Source organism: Porites lutea, chromosome 1 (genome assembly GCF_958299795.1).
Source record: "Porites lutea chromosome 1, jaPorLute2.1, whole genome shotgun sequence".
Classification (NCBI taxonomy): domain Eukaryota; kingdom Metazoa; phylum Cnidaria; class Anthozoa; order Scleractinia; family Poritidae; genus Porites; species Porites lutea.
In genome coordinates, this window is record NC_133201.1 from 50600300 (window position 1) to 50624727 (window position 24428).

At 39.0% G+C, this 24428-nt stretch overlaps 1 protein-coding gene across 1 annotated transcript; it reads right to left on the reverse strand.

Annotated features, from left to right (window-relative positions):
* Positions 1-994: 994 nt before the first annotated feature.
* LOC140953958 (palmitoleoyl-protein carboxylesterase NOTUM-like) lies at positions 995-24200 on the reverse strand. Its single transcript, XM_073403346.1, has 12 exons — positions 24052-24200; positions 23290-23477; positions 20667-20719; positions 11163-11258; positions 10572-10632; positions 9729-9790; positions 8581-8683; positions 7016-7174; positions 5496-5608; positions 4126-4285; positions 3563-3610; positions 995-1720 (listed from the first exon to the last, which is right to left on the reverse strand). Exons 1-12 carry the CDS (start codon positions 24052-24054, stop codon positions 1453-1455), a joined length of 1314 nt encoding a protein of 437 aa, XP_073259447.1. The 5' UTR covers positions 24055-24200; the 3' UTR covers positions 995-1452.
* Between the last annotated feature and the right edge of the window lie 228 nt (positions 24201-24428).

Consider the following 24428-nt stretch of genomic DNA (forward strand, 5'->3'; position numbering starts at 1 on the left):
TAATTGAGTGGCAAAGTTGGATACCAAACATGCCGCATGGAAGAAATAGGATAACAATCGAGTTACGAGTCTGAGTTGAGTTCAGTCAAGTTTGAGTTAAGATTGAGTTAAGTCTGAGTTACCATTTAGGTTGGTGGTTTAATTAAAATATGGTATATGTGCATGGATGCAGACGACAATGTATAACCGGGGGAAGTGACCGGCTTTTCGCATTTCAAGAGCATAAGGCCTGTTTCAAACGTCGTGCGACTGCAGCTGTGCTAGTAGAGAGCGCGACTGTAGCACGACTTGGTTTCGCACGTCAAACATACTCTTAAACGTGAAAAGTCTCTTACTCTGCCACTCCGCTATTCAGAAGGATGAACCATGAGACTGCCTTTGTAAGCAAAAAAAATCGTAGAGAAACTCGGAAATTTCTTTAAGAAAGTTGAAAGTAGGGTCTTTTAACACGAAAAGCAAATTATTGCCATTGGCCATTTTAAGAGACTTGGTCGGTGCTGGGATAATTTGCACAATGAGTTACTATGGGAACTGTTTTGTGGACGTTAGTATTCTAAGAAATGAATTAAAACGATTTGCTTCGGTTGCCATTCTATCCTTCGCGGGAAAAAAATCTCAGCTAGCTTCCAATTTAAAACTGACGCGTACACCGACCATATATGGAGAGCATGATATAATGGCTCATATACCATAATGGCTAAGCCAATCAAAACGCTAGAATTGCATTATCAAATGATTCAGTTTTTAATAATGTAAGATATGATATGGTTATGTGTGAATAGAAGCCCTATCATATCCGGTATGGTTTTCCTGCCGGCGCAATAGTTATCCGGCATAGTGGGAACATAGTCTTATGCAGAGCTTGTTTTTCTCCTCCTCGATGAAGAAGACAAAAGGAGGCTCTGCTCGGCAGGGTGCTTGTTTCAAACTCCGGCCAAAAAGAACTTTGCACAACAGAACAGATGGATCATATCATCAAATGATAGCATGGAGCTATGATGTATATAATATTTATTAAGTTAGAAAGGCCAGTTACAAACGTAAATATTAACTTTTCATTTTTCACAAATGTGCTCCAAGTCGATATTGGTTTTTTCGGAAGCCGGAATACGTATTTTTTTTTTTTGGAATGATGCCCTGTATATAACAAAAATACGGGCTGACATCACTTTTGTAAAATCCTAAGACAGTTTATTAACATGAAGCATATCTGTTCTGTTACTTCCTATCATATTAATCTATAGAGTTGAAGTTTCCTCTGTTTGTCAATCTGCTTAATTAATACGCAAAACTTGCACAAATTTCGTCACCAAGCAGCCTCCAACGCAAATGGGTCAGTGGTCCTCCCCGCAAAGGACGCTTCCGGGGAAAGAACACGTGACGAACTCGTAGGGGAGGCACGCGTGACGAACTGCGTTGGAGGCTAGTCTTAGAGTTTCTTGAAATTATCTCTTAACTGCGAGATTTTCGTCTTCTTAGCGGATTATGAGGTTTGTTCCTAGAATCCGGTTTAACGGGCATTCCAGGCGAATTAATAGTAGACTTTTTTGATCGTTCAAAACGACTTTTCGGGCACGTTTTATCGCATTGCGGGTAGTAACAATTATTTTCAATGAGGGTCTTGCAACTGTCCGTGTTTGGGTCGGAGGACCGATGCCGATACCATGCGTTTAGAGCGTCGTCCAGGTTTCTTCCACTCACTCTGACTTTCAGCCAATCACTGTAAAGAAATAACAATAACGACAAAGGGATTACATAATGCTGAACAAATTTACAAATTAAATGAAAAATTATGTTCATCGTTATTTGTGTATTGTCGAACTCGCTTATCGTTTATCTCACAGTTGATAGCGGCATTTAAACTGCGTACTGTTGGTCTTCATCTTCATAAGACGATAATGTCGGACTATTAGTGGTACCGTAGTTTTGTGCATTACGAATATCACTCACTGTTGGTGGTATCGATACTGGGCTTTGTAAGCATTGTAGTGTAAGAAGCTGTTCCCTCAGTGGTCCGTTGTCGTACTGACCGGCTGCAGTGCTGTTTGATCGTGGGCATCCACGCTTCTGGACTCGCTCATATCCATTGTCTCTATTGATGTCGAAAGGAATAGAATCTGTTCCCTTAGCGGTCTGCTAAAATAGCACCGATCGGCTGCGGTGCTATTTGATCATGGACATCCACGCTTCTGGATGTCTCAATTCCATTGTCCTCGACGGTCTACTGTGGCACCGATCGACAGCTGTGCTGTCTGATCGTGGGTATCCACTCTTCTTGAATTTCAATTTCATTGCCTCTGTTGATGTTGTTAGAGCAACGTCGTATGAGAATTCTCTTTTACCTAGGTCAATAAACTTGATGTCGTGCCAGAGCGGATAGTGACATGTCTTATTTGCCTGTTCGGATGCGGTTGAAGTCTAAGTTTGTGATAGCCTGACGAGAGACGGCTGTATTCGCAGGTTAAGTTTGTGAAAGTCTAATGCCCCTGTCACGTTCTTTAACCCATTCAAGCATCTGTCCGTTTTGCCAATTAAAACTTATAACGAATCTTATAAACTACACCACCTAGTTCTATCCTTAAGTCGCCCAAAGTTCGATACAAGTGTTATACCGGATCTGAATATGGCCCAGCACATTCAATATTGTTGTAGGCAATGAAGAAGAGCTTTAGATAACCATTCAATTGATTTTTGATGGGGCTAGCCGTGGTAGATTGGCTCAGTCGGTAGACCGCTTGACTGCGGAGCGAGAGGTCGCGGGTTCAATTCCCGGGGCCGGACCAATACTCAGGGTCTTAAAATAACTGAGAAATGATGGTACTGCCTTTACCCTGCAAACGAGTAGACCTTCGTGTGGCTCGGATGATCACGTAAAATGGCGGTCCCGTCTCAAGTAGGAGACGTAAAAATAGTGTCACCAATCAGTACTTTCCTGCTAAATATATTGACACTCAAATAAAATGCTTTTTTTTTCGATTACGCGTCCCTGTTCATGTCGATGCGTGGTTCCTGGGTTTTGGATCATGACGTTGTTATAAACTGATAGGGATATCCGTAGGATACAAAAACCGAGGATAATACTACTTTCAACTATCTTACAGATAAGCGATGCTTTCTACACCATCGCCTGATGGAGACAGCAGTATCCGGTCGAAACGACACGATCAATAACAACATGACTACCGTGAGATAAAAGATAGACGAGCCCTTTCAACCTGTAAATTACGGCCGAAGATCTAGTCTGAAAAAACTGCCGACATTATGCGACCCTGCGAAATGTCAGAAGCCAAACAACACTGTGTTTCTCTGTCACCTTTACAGACACCTGTTCAACAGTATCTAAAACACGAAAGATCATTAGTCCAAGACTGCTGAATGGCGATGCCAACAGAGTCCGACAATTTCAGGTATAAAAAGGGGATTTATGATCACGTGACTAACTCTATGAACCAGCACCGATCACAAATCTTTCTTATAGCACTTACAGACAAAAGCATATATGCTTCTGTTACTGATAGAGCATGGCTCCTAGTTATTGCTTCTATGATTTAAAGATACTTACTTTCGTGTAAGGATAGTGTGCGAGACACACGAAGGAGCAAACACAGCACTAGCAAGAAAAAAAAATTGGTTAAAGAAAACAAATTAACAAAAGCAAAAAGAAAAATTGCTAAAAGCTTTGCCTCCTGTACAAAAAAAAAAATGACAATGGCGGTTTTGACGTAATGGCAAATGCTGCCAAATCCATTACACGCTACAAAAAGACTTCAAACTAGGGCGAAGTTAGTGTCTGTGGAAGTATTTTTCCGCACTTGCCTCCAGATACAAGTATTTATGTGAACGAGTTGACTAAAAGTGGCCGCCACTAAATTCGCCAAAACGTTATTTTTGTCAAACACAAGTGCTGAATAAACGCAAATGAGTTGACGATTCAAATATTTTATCACCGGACTTGAGCGTTTTATCAAATACAATCACAGCATGAATTCACCTGATAAACGTGGGAGCATCAACGATTGTTAAGGAAGAAGAGACTTTATTTAACAAAGATAGAAAGTTTATTACCGGTTACCCGCTTGTTTTCATAATGGACCTACTTAAAGTGTGTACGAGAATGAAACTCACCAAGCTAGCCCGTCGGTGTTAGAAAGTGACTCATTCATCTTTTTTCCAAGCTTAATTGCGATTTTAACCTTATCTTTCTCTCGGGTAATGTTAAAAATTCCCTGCAAAACCCAACCTAATTGTTCTTCATCATACAACCACTGGAAAACGAACAGGGGAGCTGTTAAAAAACAAAAACACAACAATTGAGAAAAATTATAAACTCGACTGAGGCTGTCAATGGCGTATAACTCTACTCAGTAACTAGTTGAAGGGGCTATGTCAAGCTATTTGCTATTATTTTAAAAAGCTATTAAAAACGTGTCTTTGTATCAATTGAATTACTAAAATAATGGTGCAGTCTTGTTATTTTTAAGCAATAGACCACACTTTCTATAGGTTTACCGGAGTGATAACCCACGCAAGATTTTGGGAGAACACTCAAAAAGCTTGTAAATCACGTTATTATGCCGGTAGACCCCTAGAAAGTGTGGTCTATTGCGTTTATAAAATAACTCTACGAAAAACGGAGTCGTTTCAGTTTTCTATGAGTTTACCGGCACAGTAAACCTTAGTTTTTTAACCAATCAGAACGCGCGTACTATCTTAGTTATTTTATAAAAGACTATATCTAGGCATTGAAACTGTTTCCTGTCGTCTGTTGCTACGGATAGCAAGAATGAATATAAAGATTGACTCTCAACAAAATTGGGCCAAACTTTTTCAAGTTTCAAGGCTATGCCTACAAAAATCCACAAAACGTATTATGGTTAGTGTTCCCTGATGAGATTTGTTTGGCATATTCTTCTTGGTAAAGCACCAAGTAATAACTTTTAGCACAGAATATAAATTTAACAGCTACCCTCGTGGCATACCACCTTTAAAAGATTTCCCTTTATAATCACTAGACACCAAAAAAGGGTCTTGGCAGTTAACAACTAGAGTATACTAACGCATCAGTAAAGATTCCGTCCGAGTAGCCTTGTTTAGCTAAAAGTTAAGAATTGTCTGGCTAATGACGGGTAGCCGGAAGAGGTCGAATAAAACATCAGACCGGCATTTTTAAGTTTCACACTGTGTAAACCGGTTTAAAAAAATCCCTGATCATGCTTGCACCTGGAAAATGAATTCTTTACTCTGTCCAAGAGATCATGAAAGGACAGAGCGGGAGTCTCCCAGGCATGCCTTTGGGATATCTTAATTTCAGAAAAGTTATTTTTAGAAACTATGCGGACCATGCGGAAACAGTTTCAGGTAAAGTGGTTCCATGACTTTCGGAAGACTATTATTATGATCTCTTGCTCGGTCTTGTTGTTCCCACCAACTTGCTATACCGCCTCTTATTTTTTTGCTACAAATATAGAGCGGCGGTGGGTTCAGGGAAATCTTACCGTGCTTGGGTGAGGCGCTGTCCGTTTTGTACACATGCTCTCCAAAGTAACACTTCCATTTCTTGAGTGGATTGCGCCTTGCACAATCAGTCGGTACAATACCACGCCAGTAACTAAAACATTCAAAAACATTTTCTAACAAAGAAAGGTCATTTGACACCACGAAGAAAAGGAGGAACCAGATTATAGGAATATAGTAGGTACTCTTTGACACGCGCAACGTCCTCGGCTTAGAGTGGTTGATCAGAGTTCGTGAAAAGCTTGAATTCCAGATTGTTTTTTGGACAAGAAGCTCTCACACTTGATCGCCCAGTCCCGCTGCTTGCTTGTCTTAGTTAATGGTATACAGCGCTGTAGTTACAGGATAACTGCCTTGACCCTTGCATTGGGCAAATGAAGCTTACAGTGCGCCATTTTACTAGCTACGCTAGTAAGTTACACTTGTAAAAAATTTATTACAGTCAAGGCAGGTCCAGTGTTCCCCCTAAGATTCTATTAATGAATTGATTATTTCAAAAATGAATCCTTTGGGCGTTCCCTTAACTACGGCAAATCGGCATTCCTGCATGCGTAATAAGCAGTGAATATTTTACGAGAGCTTCTCTGTACTTGGTCAGATTGAAAATCTTTGAATGGATAAAATTACTCCGAAGACATTTACATCAAATTCAAGGAAACTGAGCTGGTAGACAAATTCATAACTGCCTTGCGTGTGAATTCACGGCTCATTACGCATGCAAGAATGCAAGAATGAATCTAGATCCTACAACTAACAACGGATTCAACTTTCGAATAATAAATTCATAAATGGAATCTTCGGGGGTACGCTTGACCTGAGTTGACTGTAAATTGACCCCTGTTTATTCACCACTTCAGAAACAAGGAAGAAACTGGACCAAGTTAACTTTTGCAAAGTCTTCAGGGACTGTCACTAGCGACAGGGGAGAAATTTGCCAATAGAGAACTTACAAGCAAAGGCGTTTTTGAGCGACACACGTCAACCGGAAGTGGACTTTTTACATTCCTGAGCAGTGGTTTTGCCAAAATATTCAGTTAACCCTTTCACTGCCAGATTGTTTGATGGAGTTTTGTAAGGTGACTCTAACTTTTGAGTCTGAGGACGAAATCCTATGATGTGACCATTCAAATGAAAGCTATCTGCCTGTACTTTAACATGGTGCTATTTGTTTGTCAAAATTTTAGAAAATGAAATTTGAAATTTGCCTTTGGCCACATTTGGCAGTGAAAGGGTTAAATCGTCTCTACAAGTATAAAGAATCTTAGCAATACAAACTTTATAGCGTTAAGGCATATTAAAAGGGAAAAGTGCTGTTCGATTCCCTACTCGTTTCTAAACTGGCGAATAACTGGGCGATGAACCTAGAGTTTCTCTGACGAACACCCTTAAAAACCAGGAAGATTTTTGCCCTCCTTTTCAGTCCCTTTTTTGCAGCCGGTGTAAATGCTTGCAAGCTAAGTTTTGCGTAAATTACAAAACGGCGAACAGTGTAATCACTTACTTCATGCCGTTTCTAATGGCTGTAGATGTCATCGGTAATTCTGCGCCTGCTAGGAACCATCCAGAATCGGCCAGTCCTCGGACTTTAACTTTGGATCCAGCCATCTTGAGTCTCAAGGCTAGCCTATCTAAATTGAGGATTACGCCGACTCCACCGGCACTGAAACACGAGAAGCCCAATATTACAGTGTATATGACACGAATTTTATTTTACAATATGTGTGCAATATGGTTCCGAAATGTCAAAAACTCGTCAAAAATCCTGCAAAACCTTTTTTTTTCCGTCTTTAAAACACGCAAATTTGTCTCAAAATTGACAATTATGACGTACAAACGATTTGCACAAATTTAGAATGATTTACAAGATGACAACAAATAAGAAGGATTGTCGCTGTTGACAACTTCCCAATCATCTCCAAAACCTTCATTTACGCCCCTAAACCTTCGTTACAATCAGATACGTACATCGCTTAATTTTACAAAACAAAGCTATGTCCAGAATCGGAAGCAAAAGCTGAGAAGATCAACTGACTTCAAATCACATCATCAGCCCTTTTTTTTTTCCGAGCCCAGTCTTAGGGACACTTCTGAAGGGGAAAAGTAGTTTTTAAACGAAATCTTTTGGGGAACCCATTTTTAGAGTTCAAAATTGTTCACTAAACTTATCTAAGGACCCAAATCATTTTTTAAAAAAATTTTTTGTCACATTCACTTTAAAATACTCTAAAACACTGGCAAAACGGCGAGCGTTGTCCAATAAACGACTACATTCCACTGGAATTCCTCATTTCTATTCATAGGGGAATTAACGTGCTTGTGTCGATCATGATTTAAAGAACGAGGATAGGTATATTACATGTGCAGGGTCAGGCTTGTCTCGGGTCATGGTTTAAAGAACGAGGTAAGGACATCGGTAACTCCAGTGAACTGTGGTTGTTGAGGACAAGAACATTCTGCTCGTTAGATAAAAACGTTCGGTTCGTACAATGAGTAGATTGGGCGGGCTTGCACCGGATCGTACCGTCAGGTTGATCTGTTTGTATGACTATTGAAAACTGAAATAGTTCGGCCGTTGTTTTTACATGTCGATAGGTTGATTGTTTACCAGAGTAAAGGAGGGAATTGAAAGCAAGGGTGGCACAGTGATGAAAGCACTCGCCTCCCGCCAATTTGGCCCCGATTCACTGAAATCCACGCGTCGACCCACACGTTATTGCTTCTCTCCCTTGCTCCAAGAGGTTTTCCTCCGGGTACTCCGGTTTTCCCCTCTCCTAAAAATACAACTTTACCAAATTCCAATTCGACCAGGAATCAGGTAGATGAAGAACCACTTTATGGATGTGCTGCCTCTAAATCGTTATTTTATTTACTTGTGTAAATGTTTTGGTTTGTAAACGGAATCCCTCAGTATGATAATCTTAAGCAGTATTACCGTGTTTTGTATCTTTCTTTCGTTTTTTCTTGTCCTTTTTTAATGAAAAAAAGAAAATGAAATTTTTCTTTTGCCATAAATTTTTATTAGTCCGCTGGTTTAAAGGAAGATGTTACCAATCACTAAAAGTTCACCTGCTGCCTGCAAGAAGTAGGTGCTTCGCATGGTAGAGTCCTTCCGGTAACAATTCTTCGATGACCCTTGCTAGTATCCTCGTTCCAAGAAATGAAAATTGCCCTGCAAAAAAAAATTAATAATAAGAAAAAGATCTGTTTAATGTCCACATAAGAGCAAAAAAGATAAAAAACGAACAGAGAATCAAACCAAAAAACAAACGTCGCTTTCAAAGAAAAGTAATATAAGATAACGTCAAGATACAGCTGCTGTGTCAAAAAGTTGGCGGTTGATGTTTTTGTTAGAGTCAGACATTAACGAATGGGAATCGTGCCTAATAAGCAAATAACGCAACTGAGTTAGCACAGTCTTTAGCACAGAATAAGAAGTTTGAATATTAACTTTGCCTACAGCAAGAACGTTAAGCAGAGCACGCCCATTAAAACAGGGAAGGTTCTTCCTACAGAAACGAAGTTACAACAATAAATGAATCAGTCAATTCCAGATGCGCCCGTGACACCCCGGGCAACTGCGGGGCATTTGCCCTCCTAGTCAGTCCCGGGGGTGGGGTATTAGCAAATTTTGCGCGGCCCGGGGATCGGGCATTTGCCAACTCCGGGGCCACCCAGAGCTTTTGACATACACGTGCATTCCTATCCAAACATAACTTAACATGGACGATTTTACTGGAAACATAAGCAGATTCGAAGATTGGCTCATTTGCTAAGGACGGGAAAAAACTTGTAGAGGTTTTTTAAGGTATGTTTTCTCGATTTTGTGCTTGGATTTCTTCATTGCTTATCAAACCGGAAGTCGGGAACTATCGAGCTGAATCGACGTGCATTCGGCAGCTCAAGTGTCCCTTAGCACACGAATTTACCATCCAAGGCAAAAAAATTCTAATACCCGGGGATTAGCCCGGGGAGGGGGGGGGGGGGGGGGTTGGGGAGGGCATGGGCGCACCTGGAATTGACTGGTGCATTAGCACTGAGTTCATTCAGTAAACTATGGTTAACCGTTACAATTCTAGATGACGTTAAGATGAGGACGTTTGAGCCTGTGGGCGAAATGCTATGGTGTTACTATTCAAATGAAACCTCTTTGAATTGGAAGAACGCTTGCCTAATCCTTTTTTTTCTCATTTGGATCTAAATAAATCGATCCTAACCTCCTGTTTCTCTCTTTGATGCATTTCCACTCCACACGTCACTCGAACAATAAGGTATGTACCTAACGATCAACAAGATCAACGACATCAGAATCTTCCTTAAAACTTACAACAAATTTGCAGGCTTTTAAAAGTAACCTATAGTTTGGACTAGATAAGCTAGTCAAGGGTTGTGCCAAAGGGGCGAAATCTTATTGGCTCCTTGTCCGCACTTCTTGTACTGAATTGAAGTGTCTTTTAGTTTGGATTAGATAAACTAGTCAACAAGGGGTTTTCCAAAGGAGAGTAATCTTATTGGCTCCAAATTGTGTGCCTCTGAACAACTGAACAACTGAACTGAACACCTTTATTTACGTGTCACATCTTCTAGCTGCTACATGTTGCCCACTTATCGGGGACAACTAATTTTAAAATCTAATTTAGTAAAATATTACATTAGGCAATAGTATTTAAAGACTATGCAAAAGATTAAATAAAAATCAAAATGTATATAAAACAACATCAGTAGCATTAAGCCATTAAAGAATAATAACAGTAACAGTAGTTAATCTAATTAATCTAAAAGTGAGCTAAAGGTTTAAACTAACAAGTAGAGAGAGGAACTGATAACTATGGTAACAGATTGACAAACTGAAAACGAACAGTAAACCACTAAAAACATACTAGCAACCACTCATCCTCCTCTCCTAGTATCAGGTACTAATCGGCTCCTGTGGATGCGTACGATTAATCATCCTCTGCAAGTGGTCTTTCCCCGTGCCACATAGTGAGTCCCCAGGGAACTTACCCTATGGTAAATTCCTCGGATTAATTTATTTACGTAATTTTCGATTTCAGTCTTACACGTGATTGGCATTCCACCAGCTTGGATTTTCACGTGGATTAGGTGATAGTATTCCCATTCCTGTTAGGAAAATAATAAGAGAAGTGATCCTGAGTACATCAAGCTTAAAGCTCAAAACCGTCTGTCTTCATATTGAAATGTAAGAAAGGAAAAAAAAGCCGGGAATAACAAATTGCCTGCCTCAAAGGCTGCAAAAACTGCTAGTAATTCCGTGCATCGCCTCTATGTAGCAATACGAAACTGGAAAATCTCAATAACTGACCACTGACTTGGGTATGAATAGAATAAGGTCAATAAGGATTAAATGAAGCAAATCGTGGCTAGCACTCTCAAGGAGTCACTTCCTCCCATTATGTATTTGTTATTGTAATTAATTATCACCATTATTTCTTTTCAATTTAGGTTATCATTTATGTTGGGCCTCTATGGATAGCAGTTTTTATCTTGTACAAAAACTGAAGGAGTTATCCTATTGAAATAAAGGTTTCTATCTATCTATCCCCGTTTCTTTCTTTGCTTTTTTTCTTTCTATTTTTTCCGGTTTCCTCCTCTTGAACGACTGTAAGAGAGCAAGCAACCTTCTAGCTAACCTCTCTTTGTTGTTTTCCACCCGTTTGACGTCATCAATTCTCTCATTGTCCTGTTCCTTTTTCGACAGGACGCTGGGCTATAACAAAACCAGCCACCTTAGAAGGTAAGACAAAAGAAGAATAATTTACAAGTATTAATAGCACTGCACAAGTCAATTATGGTCTCATTGTGCAACTAAAGGCTAAGTAGTCACCGCTTAACATTATGGTGCGACTTCTCACGCAAACACACTGTTTTGCAAGTTATATTTATTTCACGTGTTGCACCCATAAGCACAGATCCGTTATCTGGGTAGAAAACGCGCAACAAACAACCAAAAGAATTTGCAAGTTACGATCACATGCAGGAAAATATTTCCCCTTTCATACCTGGCCTAGAGCCAAGCCTAAAAGTTTTTTCCTGATATCACGTTAAGAGGCAAACAACTCGTGCTAAGGCGTACACCACTTATCACAATAGGAAACATGGCTCAGGAGGTCTCAGGATAATATGTGTGTTTAACCCGTATTTTCCTGGTAGAATCAGACAGCATTATCGTAACTCTGCGTGAGGCCTGTAGGTGTTAGCCAAATGGGTAAATTAACGAAACAATGATCCGTTACCGTGGTAGAAAACACGCAACAAACAACCAAAAGAATTTGCAAGTTACGATCACATGTAGGAAAATATTTCCCCTTTTATACCTGGCCTAGAGTCAAGCCTAAAAGTTTTTTCCCACATATCACGTTAAGAGGCAAACAACTCGTGCTAAGGCGTACACCACTTATCACAATAGGAAACATGGCTCAGGAGATCTCAGGATAATAAGTGTGTTTAACCCGTATTTTCCTGGCAGAATCAGACAGCATTATCGTAACTCTGCGTGAGGCCTGTAGGTGTTAGCCAAATGGGTAAACTAACGAAATAATGATCCGTTACCTGGGTAGAAAACACGCAACAAACAACCAAAAGAATTTGCAAGTTACGATAACATTCAGGAAAATATTTCCCGTTTTATACCTGGCCTAGAGCCAAGCCCAAAAGTTTTTTCCTGATATCACGTTAAGAGGCGAGAAACTCGTGCTAAGGCGTACACCACTTATCACAATAGGAAACATGGCTCAGGAGATCTCAGGATAATTTGTGTATTTAACCCCCGTATTTTCCTGGCAGAATCAGACAGCATTATCGTAACTCTGCGTGAGGCCTGTAGGTGTTAGCCAAATGGGTAGAGTAACGAGATAGTGATCCGTTGCCTGGGTAGAAAACGCGTCCGGGGGGGTTACTTGGGTTAATTTGTGCTGGCTATGTGCCGCTGGCCTCTCAGAGCCCCTACCCCATTACAGTCTGTTCTGTGGCCAATAGAGAGGAGAAGTCCTTACGTCAAGTCGCCATGGTAGCAAAATTTTTGGATGACAACAAACCGATAAAGTCACTTGAAAGTCTATTCGCACTATTTCAAACTTCACCCATCTTATTCAATTTCATTTAATTTGGCAATCTTGGCGAAATTTTCTTTGGGACCATATCTATCGTTACCTAAGTTTAGAAAAAGAAAGCGATAATTTTTGTGTTGTGTTTACTTAAGCGGGCTCGTGAAATAAGGAAATTTCATGTCGTAGTGGTGCAATGATGGCAAAGAAATGTACAAAATAGCGTGATTCACGTGCAACGTTGTTGCTTGTTAGTATGAACATTTCATTTTTGCCGTTCTCCTTGCCGTCGCCGTCGTCGTTGGTTTTGTTTTCATCCAGAAATAGTGCTACCGTGGTAACGTGACATCACACTTCTCCTCTCTATTATAGACCCCATCTTAGTCACTTTTGGGCAAATATGTAATTTTCGCGATCCCAACTTAGTCACTTTTTAATTATGTATCTACCTTATAAATCCTTTAATTAGGTCATCCTAAAATGAATTGACCCGTTTTTTTTAATTGAATGAAGAACACTTTACTTTTCACCTACAGTATAAACATTCTGGTACGTTTGCTAACCGTAATTAGTATATACACACTCAGTGATCTTGGTAATCCAAGCAATCTGATTGGTTCGCTATCTCGGACTATGACGTTATATTCACCGCGCTAGGTGGTGAATATAAAGCAGAATAAAATCGCTGTCGTGTTTTGCCAAAGTTTCATAGTGAAGCCTTTTTGAAAATACACGAATATCCAAGTGCTGATGACTTTGAAGGCAAGAAAAGACTTCATGGTGTTTAAACAGCGTGATCTATTGTGAAGTGGTTTACTGTAGCTGACTTTTTGTACGCTCGAAGCTATGTTTACCACTCAGAGGAAAACGAGGCCGCTTTGTCACTGTTTTGTGATTTCGGGATTTTCTTGCAAGACCAATTTTGCCATAGAAGTTAATTTATGGAGAAAAGAGGAAGGCAAACATTTTCGAAAATTGTACGTGCCAGCAAGTTAACAAAACAAAAAACATTGGAGATAAACAACGCTCACCTTGATCGTAGCCGCTATTGACAGCATTTGCAAGAAGCGACAAAGAAAACTTTCTCATTCACGGTGAGTTGACAGAAACAAATAAAGCTCTACTTTTCTTCTCAGAATTGGGTAGTAATATAAATTTTCGGCGTTTTCTTTTACACCGTCGATGCTAAAGCTTACAAAACTCGATACAAAAAGATTAAAACTATCATTTGCCATTTTTGAAGATACTGTAAAGATCTAACTTTTGCGCATCCACTGTTTACGGCTTCGTGTTCACTTCTTCGTGTTCACGCTATTCAACCGTCAATAAAACTGACCGTTTTTTAATGGTTTCCTTTATGATTCTGTTCAGATCACTTCGTGTGAATATACTCAAACAATTATTCACCTCAGGCTCAGTTAATATTGTTGAATAATCCCCTCGACTTCGTCTCGGGGATTATTCAACAATATTAACTTCGCCTTCGGCGAATAATTGTTAAATATGAAGAACTGTCTTACCCCGATAATCCGAAAATGTACGACCCCATTCTAGTAACTCCGTTGAAAATGCGATCCCATTAAAGTCAATCCAGTCGTGAAAATGCGACCCCATCTAGCGGCACATCCCCATTACATGCCATTAGGCTCTTCTCTCCCCCTCCCCCCCCCCCTCCCCCCGGGAAGACGCGCAACAAACAACCAAAAAATTTGCAAGTTAAGATAACGTACAGGAAAATATTTTCCCTTTTAAACCTGGCCTAGAGCAGGAGCCTAAAAGTTGTTTCCTGATATCACGTTAAGAGGTGAAAAACTCGTGCACACTCGTGGACACGCTTGTGCAGTGAGCTGTGCAGACGTGTTTTGTGTGCTCCGATCTTATTTCACGAATTCTTCTCTTATCCTGAACCTACAAATTCTGAAATCATTCAGTATGACGGCTAACGACAAGCTACGAAAGGAAAATCAAGTTTTGCGTAATGAAATTGAAGAATTAAAGAAGAAACTACTGAAAGTTATCGACGAGCTGTCAAAGAATCAACATGGCAGACACGCCGAACGGGAATTGTCACCAGGAAAGGGCGTTCAATTGAATTTACGTCAAGCCAATATGACAACTTCATCCGCTTCAAAGTGGAAGCTGAGAGGCAAATTCAGGTACTCGTCTCACGAGTTAACGAAATATCAATTCTGTGCGATCATATTAGGAAATCTAGCCTCAGAAGCATACAGTTATCAATTCAACATTAAAATCGTGGTTCACCAACTGTAGCCGAACGTGAAACATCACAACAAACAGCCGATCCCTGTATGACGCTTTTCCCTGCTTAGGGACTTGAGGAAGTATCATTGAGTGGCATCGACACTGCAGATCGGGGGCCATCCCGCGTGGCTTCCAACAGACCCAACGCCAACATTTGTAAATTCGTGTGTAGGTTAGCCAGAGAGAAAGTCATGGCAGCCAGGAGAGGAGTGTCTAACCTACATGCAGAAGATTTGGACTTCAGTGACGCGGTAGATGTAAGCCACATCAACCTATATGATCATCTTACACCAAGGCTGCAAGAGCTACTATTTGACAGCAAAAGACTCAAGGATGCGAATAGCTACAAATACTGTTAGGCGAAGAACGGATTCGTTTATTTGCGGAAGTCGGATACCTCAACCACAGTAAAACTGACTAGTTTAGAAGACCTGCAAGGAGTGGGATCGCAGAGTTGAGCTAAGTACTCTTGTTTAGATTATACGATCATTAGAAACAAGCTAAATAAAGTTGCGTAGAAATAAACCGGAAGAAAGCGCTAATAAATTATTATTGCGTGAGCTACCTTACTTTAACTTTAGGGGTAACCTGGCTCTCTATCATGGGCAGTTTTAAAACTCGATCTCTGTTGACAGGTGGCCAAGGCGAAATTTAGATAAATCAAACAGTGTATACGACTTAGATATTTCTAGTCTTAACTCTAATCAGGATGCTTATTTGAATACTGAGTATAAACTCCCTAATCAGCGCATCCAAAGCCGATACTTTTCCCCGCATAGCTTCAAAATGCTTAAGGAAAACCTCACTGAAAACACGGTTGAGTCTAGTTTTTCCATCTTTCATAACAATATTGTGAGTATCCACCGCAATCTAGAAAATGTAGAATTGTTATTAGACGATTTTGATTTCCACTTTGATGTTATTGGTATCTCGGAAACAAAAATTACAAATTCTAATGAGAGCAACGCCCATCCGAGCATTCAAGGTTATGTTTTTGAGCATGTGCCAACACCACTGGCCTCTGGGGGCACTGCCCTCTTTGTTGATCAATCACTAAACTACAATGTTCTTGAAAAAACTTCAAATGATGCATTCCGAGCCGTCTGGGTTGAAATCGCTTTTGCCAACCATAAAAACATCGTTTGTGGAGTAATTCATCGTCAGCACAATTCGCCCGATTATTTCCTAACGTATGTAGATAAGACAATCCAAAAAATAGTGTCCGATGACAAGGACGTTTACATCATGGGTGATTTTAATATAGATCTGCTCAAGTGTGAATCATCTCAAATAAGCCAGGTTTTTTTCACTCTCTCTTCAAGCTGTTATCTTTTTCCAGCCGTGGACAAATCGACAAGCGTTCATAGAACTTCTGCTACGTTGATTGATGACACCTTTGTTAACAATCATGACCAACTCCTCGCTAGCGGAGACATTATTTCTGATATTAGTGATCATTTTTCGCAGTTCTGTATCACAACGTCAGCGAAAGATAAACTTCAACGAGTTAAAAATATAAAAATACGTGACTATTCAAGATTCTCTGCTGATCGCTTTAACGATGAGCTGTCTGAAGCTGCCGGACTGGAATCGAATAATTGAAAAAGGAACAAATTGTGTGAACAAATTGTTTTCATCGTTTTACAACAAATAAAATTCAATTGTTGACAAACAAGTCCCCAAGAAAAAATTATCTAATCGCAAAGCAAAAGAGGCTATCTAAACCCCGGATAACTAATGGAATTAAGGCGGCTATTAAGGTTAAAAGTAAATTATATGCATCTGGAGACGAAGTTAGGTACAAGCACTATAAAAGTAAAATTTGTACCCTGATACGCTTAAGTAAAAGGAGATACTATGATACGTTTTTCGAAAATAATATGGCCAACATGAAAAAAACTGGCAGGGAATCAATGAGCTTTAACATCGACGGAAAAAAAACTTAAAAGTCATATCTGCCTAAAGGATTTTAATAATCGCAACAAAATTGTTAAGGATGGTTCGCGGGTACCTAACATTATTAATGGCACTTTGCAACAGTCGGAAACAGGCTTGCTAACAAGCTGCCCATTCCCCAAAAACATCATCTAGACCATGTTGATGAGTGCAAATCTTCAATTTCATCCTTCCTTTTTCGACCCGTTTTACCCGAAGAATTACGGTCAGAAATATTACTTATACCGAATGATAAATCTTATCGTGATGGTTTATACTCCTCACCTACCAAACTACTCAAACGTTCAAGTGCCGTCATAGCTCCTGTTCTTACAGAGATGCTAAATACATCGATCAGATTAGGGACTTATCCATCAAAGCTCAAAATTGCTGAAATTACTCCAGTATTTAAGAGTGACGATAACACGGACGCAAAAAACTACATACCGATCTCTTTACTTTCAAATTTTAATAGAGTATTTGAGAAAATAATTTACAACAGATTGACGACCTATATAAAGAAACACGAACTTTTGTATTCCTCACAATATGGCTTTCGTAAGGGGCATTCAGCCAAACACGCAATAATGGACATTGCTATTGATATAAAAACAAACATGAAATCAGAGATTGCTATCTTGTGGAGTGCTCATTGATCTTAAAAAAGCCTGCGACACCGTCGATCACGACATTTTGCTTGATAAGCTCAATCACTATGGTTTTCTTGGAATAATTTAATGATTGATTCTCCTCATATCTCAAAAGTCGCACGCAAACAACTCAAGTAGGCCATCATATATCAGATAAAGCCGTCGTTGCATGTGGTGTTCCTCAAAGATCAATTCTTGGACCATTGCTTTTCTTGCTGTATGTCAATGATATCCACAGATGCTAGAATAAATTTAGGTTTTACCTCTTTGCAAACGACACTAACATTCTCTATGCGAACAAAAATCTGAAAGATCTTGAGACAGTAGTCAATAATGAGCTACAAAACCTTTATAACTGGTTGACAGCCAACAAACTAACTCTTAACTTTAATAAATCCAACTTTGTAATTTTTCATCCTCACCAAAAGCGACTTGCTTACCAACCAAAACTTTGCATGTTTGATAATGAAAAGAATAAATATGTTCGTCTCGAGTCTAAAGTTTACATAGAATACCTGGGCGTTCTTATTGATCAAAATCTCTCTTGGAAATACCACATTGATTGTTATAAAAATTACTAAAACTGTCGGGCTAATTGCAAAGCTTCGTACACCTCTCTGTACCTCGACCAACATTACTGAATATCTGTAAGTCACTAATTCATCCTTATTTAACCTATGGTCTTGCTGCTTGAGGGCAGGCATGCAAGACTTGTCTGAATAAAATTCTAATTCTTCAGAAAAGAGCTCTTCGTTTTCTGTACTTCGCAGACTGGCATAACCATGCAATTCCTTTATTTCCCGAAGATAACGTGTTTCCAACAACTTTTCTCTATTATGAGTCCGTATCAACCTTAATGCACGATATCAATAATGATAAAGCCCCAGCAAACATGTTAAATTTATTTCAGAAAACGTCTAATATTCACTCACACAATACACGATCGTCTACTTCTGGAAAGTTCTATGTTAAATGCTCTAGACTAGAAACGCAAAACAATTCTTTTTCTTGGCTCGGAGTAAAGCTGTGGAATAAGATAACACGCTATATAACGGATCCTCGAAAGAAAGCTTTCAAAAGAGTTCTCCGCAAATTGCTATTTGATATCTTAGAGAGGGAGGATGACTATATTCAAAAGTAGGTACATGGATACACTTGCTGAGGTTTTTATGTCTACTTTTCTTTTTCTGCGTTATCATTTAAGAGTCAGTGACTCCTTGTCTTAATGCACTGTACGTCAGTAAGCGCTGTGTTAATTAAATCACTCAACTCCGGTGTTTTATTTATTTTACGTCGCAATCTGCAAAGCTTTCTAATAGTTTAAGGTTTTTGTTTTTGCTAGATAATTGTGTCATTCATGTACTTGTCTTGCCCCGCCACGACTAGTTTTCAGCTTTTGGCGGGGCAAACTATCCAACTTTTGTATTTGTGTACAAAGAATAAAGTTGTTGTGCTAGGGCGTACACCACTTATGACAATAGGAAGGTTGTATATTTAACCCGTATTTTCCTGGCAGAATCAGACAGCATTAAGGTAACCCTGAGTGAGGTGTAAGCCAAATGGGTAAAGTAACGAAACAATGATCCGTTACCTGGGTAAAAAACGCGCAAAAAACAACCAAAAAAATTTACGCGTTACGATAACGCGTAGGAAAATATTTTCCCTTTCATACCTGGCCAAGAGCCGCGCCTAAAAGTTATTTCCTGATATCACGTTGATGGGAGAAAAACTCGTGCTTAGGCGCACACCACTTATGACAATTGGAAACCTGCAAGCTCAGAATAATTTGTGTATTTAACCCGTATTTTCCTGACGGAATCAGACAGCATTAACGTAATTCTCCGTGAGGTCTGTAGGTGTTAATTAATGAGGGCTCGTAAGTAGCACTTTCTTGAAGTGAAAATCTTTCTAGTGTATGGGGCTATTCTTGTGAGTCTATACAAACATTGTTAAATGACATTTTGGCAACTTAGCCTCCCAAAGCGGGGGCAACAAGACGCAAAAAACAAAAAAGAAAAAAAAGAACAAGAAGAAAAAACACCGTCCGCGGTCAGACGTTATCATGCGTTCGAGGAGAACTTTTTGGTGCTTTTCGTTTATTCCGTTGTGGAGCAAAAAACGAACGAGCGAAATCCAAACTCGGTTTAAAATGTTAGGGTTGCATCATAATACATTTGCATAGCCTAGTTTCGTTTTTGGTTTTTGTTAGTTTAACCCCATAGGCCATTGCACTAATCGGTTTTTAAACTATTACATTGACCTTCATAAGAGCAATCTACTAATGCTCAAAAAGTTCCTTTTTAAGACCAAGTCTACTGTAGAATCAAAAGCAATGCGTTTTGCTGTTAGGGATTGGAGGGCAACACCCCATTATGGATGGTAAAGATTAAAAAAGGGAAAAAATTATATATATATATATATATATATATATATAACACTTTTAAGTTGCATGAAAAAACTACTAATACGTTAGCACATTACGGAAGGAACTCTCCAAAATTTCAGGCTGGTCTCAGGGTAGCAGATCACCCGAGCAGATCGGAAGAATACGAACTTCCTTCTTGATCGTTGCGTGATATTTAATTATAACTAACGAAATATTTTACGTGATGTTATTATTATAAAGTTCCGCTTTGACAATTGACATTTCTCTTTTTTTTTTCAGACAAAAGATTTACGTAATCGTATTTAGGGACATTCTTGCTTTTGTCCATACCTTTTTAAAGTCTAAATAGGATAAAAAGATACGGATATTTCCTTCCTTATGAAAATGTGTGGATCCGCTACTAGTCTCGTGTACTGGTACTTGCAGCTCAAGCGAGGAAAAAAAAAAACGATCGAAAATGGAATTTGCAGGTTTTTGTCTAATGTAACATTCATTGACTTTTTCGGCCTTGTCTTCAACCGGTGAATAAATTCTTCTAATTTATACACACTTTCTTGTTTTTATTACTTTGAAAGAGTTTGTATTACTTTTGCAAATACAGTATACTTAGTGTAACAACCAAAAAACACAACCCCGCAGACTTGAACACCAAAGCTGTATTTAAAGCTGTGACGCAATTATGGCCACAAGCAACATCCAGAATCTCGGTGACTCGTTTTAATTATCTGCGGGTGTTGCATGGTCTTATGCTTCCGATAAAGATGAAACAGTTAAAGAGTTATGTTGGAGCCCCGGGGTGGGGTTGGAGCCAAGTTTCAAGTTTTAAAAGTATAAGAGTATAGTCGTGATTTTCCCTACCTTCCAAATAGACGATCCATCTTTTACTTCCATTAGCTTTTCTCAAATAATACCTAAAATGTTTGGCAAAAACGTCAGAAGTTAATACAAGGAAGACGTTTAGTACGTATTTACTAGCAGGGAGCTAAGCCAGGGACAAACTGGCACACAGAGGAAACCTGAAATAAGCGATAAAATGACCTAATCAGCGTAAAATCTTTCTCAGCAATAATTGAGGATATTAACGACATAAACCTTGTAGCCTGATAATAATCTTTTTAATTATTCTAACACAAAAACGACGTTTTGCTACTTGTTATGAAAAGATAATCAAATTGATAAACGTTTTCCAATTCAAACATATTTGCGAAGGAAAAACTTGACTCGTTTGCACGGAAAAGACAAGTTCGTTAAAATAACCTCCATCACTCCTTTGTGTGAATTTTATTACGGAGTTAATTTCTAGTGATCTTTTTTAATGGATGAAGATCGAAAGGAACAATCAACGATGTTGCGGTCCTTCTTTATACGTTTTACCAAACCAGGAATCCATTACATAATAATTATTTCTACTTAGCGTTAGATTCTCTGCAGATGGGAGTTTTCACTTATCAAAACCACCACTCCTTATCATTTGGCAAAGACCAAAGCTGGCACCACAAGCCTATGAGAAATTTTGCGGTTCCTCCAGAACCGGGATAAACATCTTATCAAAATAAAACACACGCTCTGGTTAATCTTCCTTTTACTAAACAACATGTGGAAACTTTCCCCGGCTTTCGAAGGCGAAGCAAAGTTTCGTGACTACGAAACAATAAGAAACTTTTAGATGACCGGGGCACCCAAGGACGGTTTCCTCTTAAATACATTGAAAACATTGTTCAGGCTATCCAGAGTACTTTTAGGTCTCTAGAAATACGTTCTAACCGGCGCTATAAAATTTGTCACTGTTCGATCTTCCTAGGACAACTTCAGTCCTTTCGAAATTTTAAGGGCTTCAGTACTATTTTCCCGAAAATTCTAGATGCAAGTTAACGTTTTACGAAAATGAAAATTTTTCTAATTCTTCTCAGTCTCCGACGCATTTTTGAATCCAAAATTTGAGGTTTCTTTTTTTACGAAAAATAGCCTAACCTGGGGAGTGAAATGTGAAAAATTAAATCAGAAAATCCTAGGGGATGAAAATAGGGATGATATAAAAAATAAGTTTATAATTTGCTGAACTAGTAAATCAATTATTCTATTTGCTTAATCAAACAAACGTTTAAATCGTTTACTTAAAAACTTTTAACCGTTAATTTAGGACGATAAATTCTTTGACAATCGTTTCATCGTAATACAAATCGAAGACGGGAGATAGCGTGAGATATCAGCGAATTTCCGTTAACTCGTTGTCAATAGCACAAACGCGAATAACTTAAAGCGAATGAGCTTATCGATGAACTGAACAACTAGTGCTATTCATCAAGTGTGGAAAATAGACTAAAAAGCATAAACGTGCATTAATTTACTACGAATCTGCTGAAAAAAGCGCTTTCGTTGGAGGCTTCATAACATTTGTTGGACAACTTGCTTTATATCTGTAAGTAATTTTTTGTCGTCCGGTTAAACGTTAAACAGGAAGTCGTTAAATGAATGCAAACGTTGAGCACAAAAGAAGGGAAGAATTCGAAAGGGAAAGTAAAACTTTCTCCAAAAAATAACAAAAACAAAGCAGGTTAAATAACTGATTGAAATGACATCTTTAAAAAAAAGACAACTGAGGCACCAAACTGTCTTCACAAGTAGTTTGAGATAATTAACTACCAATTATTGAAACTCGACGAAGTAAAGTTTAGTAACAATTTACAGACGAATGCGCAATGTAATTCCTAGTTGTAAAAAAAACTTACGTCCAAAAATAGACTACTGAGAGCGGGCTCATTCAATTTAATCTCATTATTGCAGCATGAGTGAACGAATAGAACCTTTAAATTGCCCGAAAGCACTGCCCCCCAGAACGGGGTAAAGATCAAAGACGGTTTTTTTGGTACATAAACATGAAACATCTCTTTCTTAAATCTCTTTGCGAAGCCAGTCATGTGATTCTTAAAACCCTTTCAGGGGTGCTAGACGATTCTCCTCGTGCGTGATACGATTTTTATAAAAGTTCTGATAAGTCGCTACTTTTTAAACGAAAAGGTCTTATAAGGAAACAATGTTTTATAACGTCACTGTTGATACGTCGATAACAACAATGCAAGACTAGGTACGGACACGAGTGAAAGAGAACAAATACTGCAAATTTCATGAAACATTTGGTGGTGAAAAAAGGTGAAAAACGAATCATGCCAAGAAAAGCTCTGTTCGGCTAATTTGATGAAACAGGTCAAACATAACGAACACACAGTAGGCGGAGGGTTGACTTACAGGACATAGAAAAGGTCAAATCTCACACTCCGAGAGTCAGTTAACTAGACAATTAACGAAGTACTAGCTTTAGGTTCTCTCCCCAAGTGTGACTATTCATCTAAAAGCTAGCTCTTCAATAGTTTTGTCTGGTGCGGGCGATTCTTCTTAGGCCAACTGTTCGGGTGAAAAATTTGCCGCTGACTAGTGAGCATTCTAGTAAATGAGGAGTTTTAATATGTTATCTCTCACTTACCCTGCCGTAGTACCGTCGTTACATGTGGCGTTCTTGTCAGCAAGGGTGTGTAATTCCATTTGGGACACATCGCTAGGGCAGATTTGGGAAAGGTAGGCGACTTGAGCATTGAGCTCCGCCTTGGTGTCATTTAAGGCACAGTTCACGTGTACAACTGAAAAGACTGCCACGCAGATGAAAACACGGAACTGGGTAAAAATACAAACAAACGAAACAAATGTCAAGGTTATTTGTTTAATAAACGTGCCTCACGCATAGCTTAAGTTCCACAAAGTGATAAAGCGAGCAGGAGGAAATCCTTTCGTTTACGTATATAAGAACAACAATTAGTGGAAAAGAACCGTTCGGTAACCGGATAAATACTTGCGGAAACTTTCTTCTAGAGTGAAACAATTATAAAAATACCACCTTGGGTGGAGCATAATGCTTCCCTCTAACGTTAAGTAGTTTGTCGAAGTTTCTTGATCATAAAAATTAAGGACTTCATGAGCGAAAAATCTAAGCTTATCTACCAATAAAGCAGTACGGTTTGGTAATCTCTTTCTTTACCATAACTACAATCGAGCCAGTCTTAGTGTTTTCGATTAGTTAGCAAATTGAGCATCGTAATAATTAAATAACTGCTCCCAATTGTGGTAAATTGATTTCTTAATGAAATAAGATGACGATCAGATACGAATAGGGTTCAACAGATAACGTCAGTACTTAAAATGGTAAAATGTCGAAAAGAAATTGTTAATGTTGCTTGGTACTTCAACTTACCATTTTTGCGCAAAAACAAAATAATTCTTCGTTCCTTTAAGGTCTTGCACTATGTTCACCAACAGTTTTCTTTTGCAATATGCGAGGGGATGAACTTGAAAGTTATCGCGACTGCTAATGTGCGTTCTACAACAACAGATCTTTGCTACAACTGCCGAAAAAATAATGGATTTTAAACAACAGGCACCGCAAACAGGAGTCAGAAGTAATGAAAAGTGGGAGCACGAGCAGTCTTTTGTAGCTTGCTCAACTCTGATAGCTGCCGTGGATTGGCTGCGGCGAGTAGAAAGGCTTGCGCTAATTGGTAATTATCAAAATCAATCAATGCAGTTACCGCGAGACTTAATTAGAACCCTTCAATTAAGCACATGGGCACG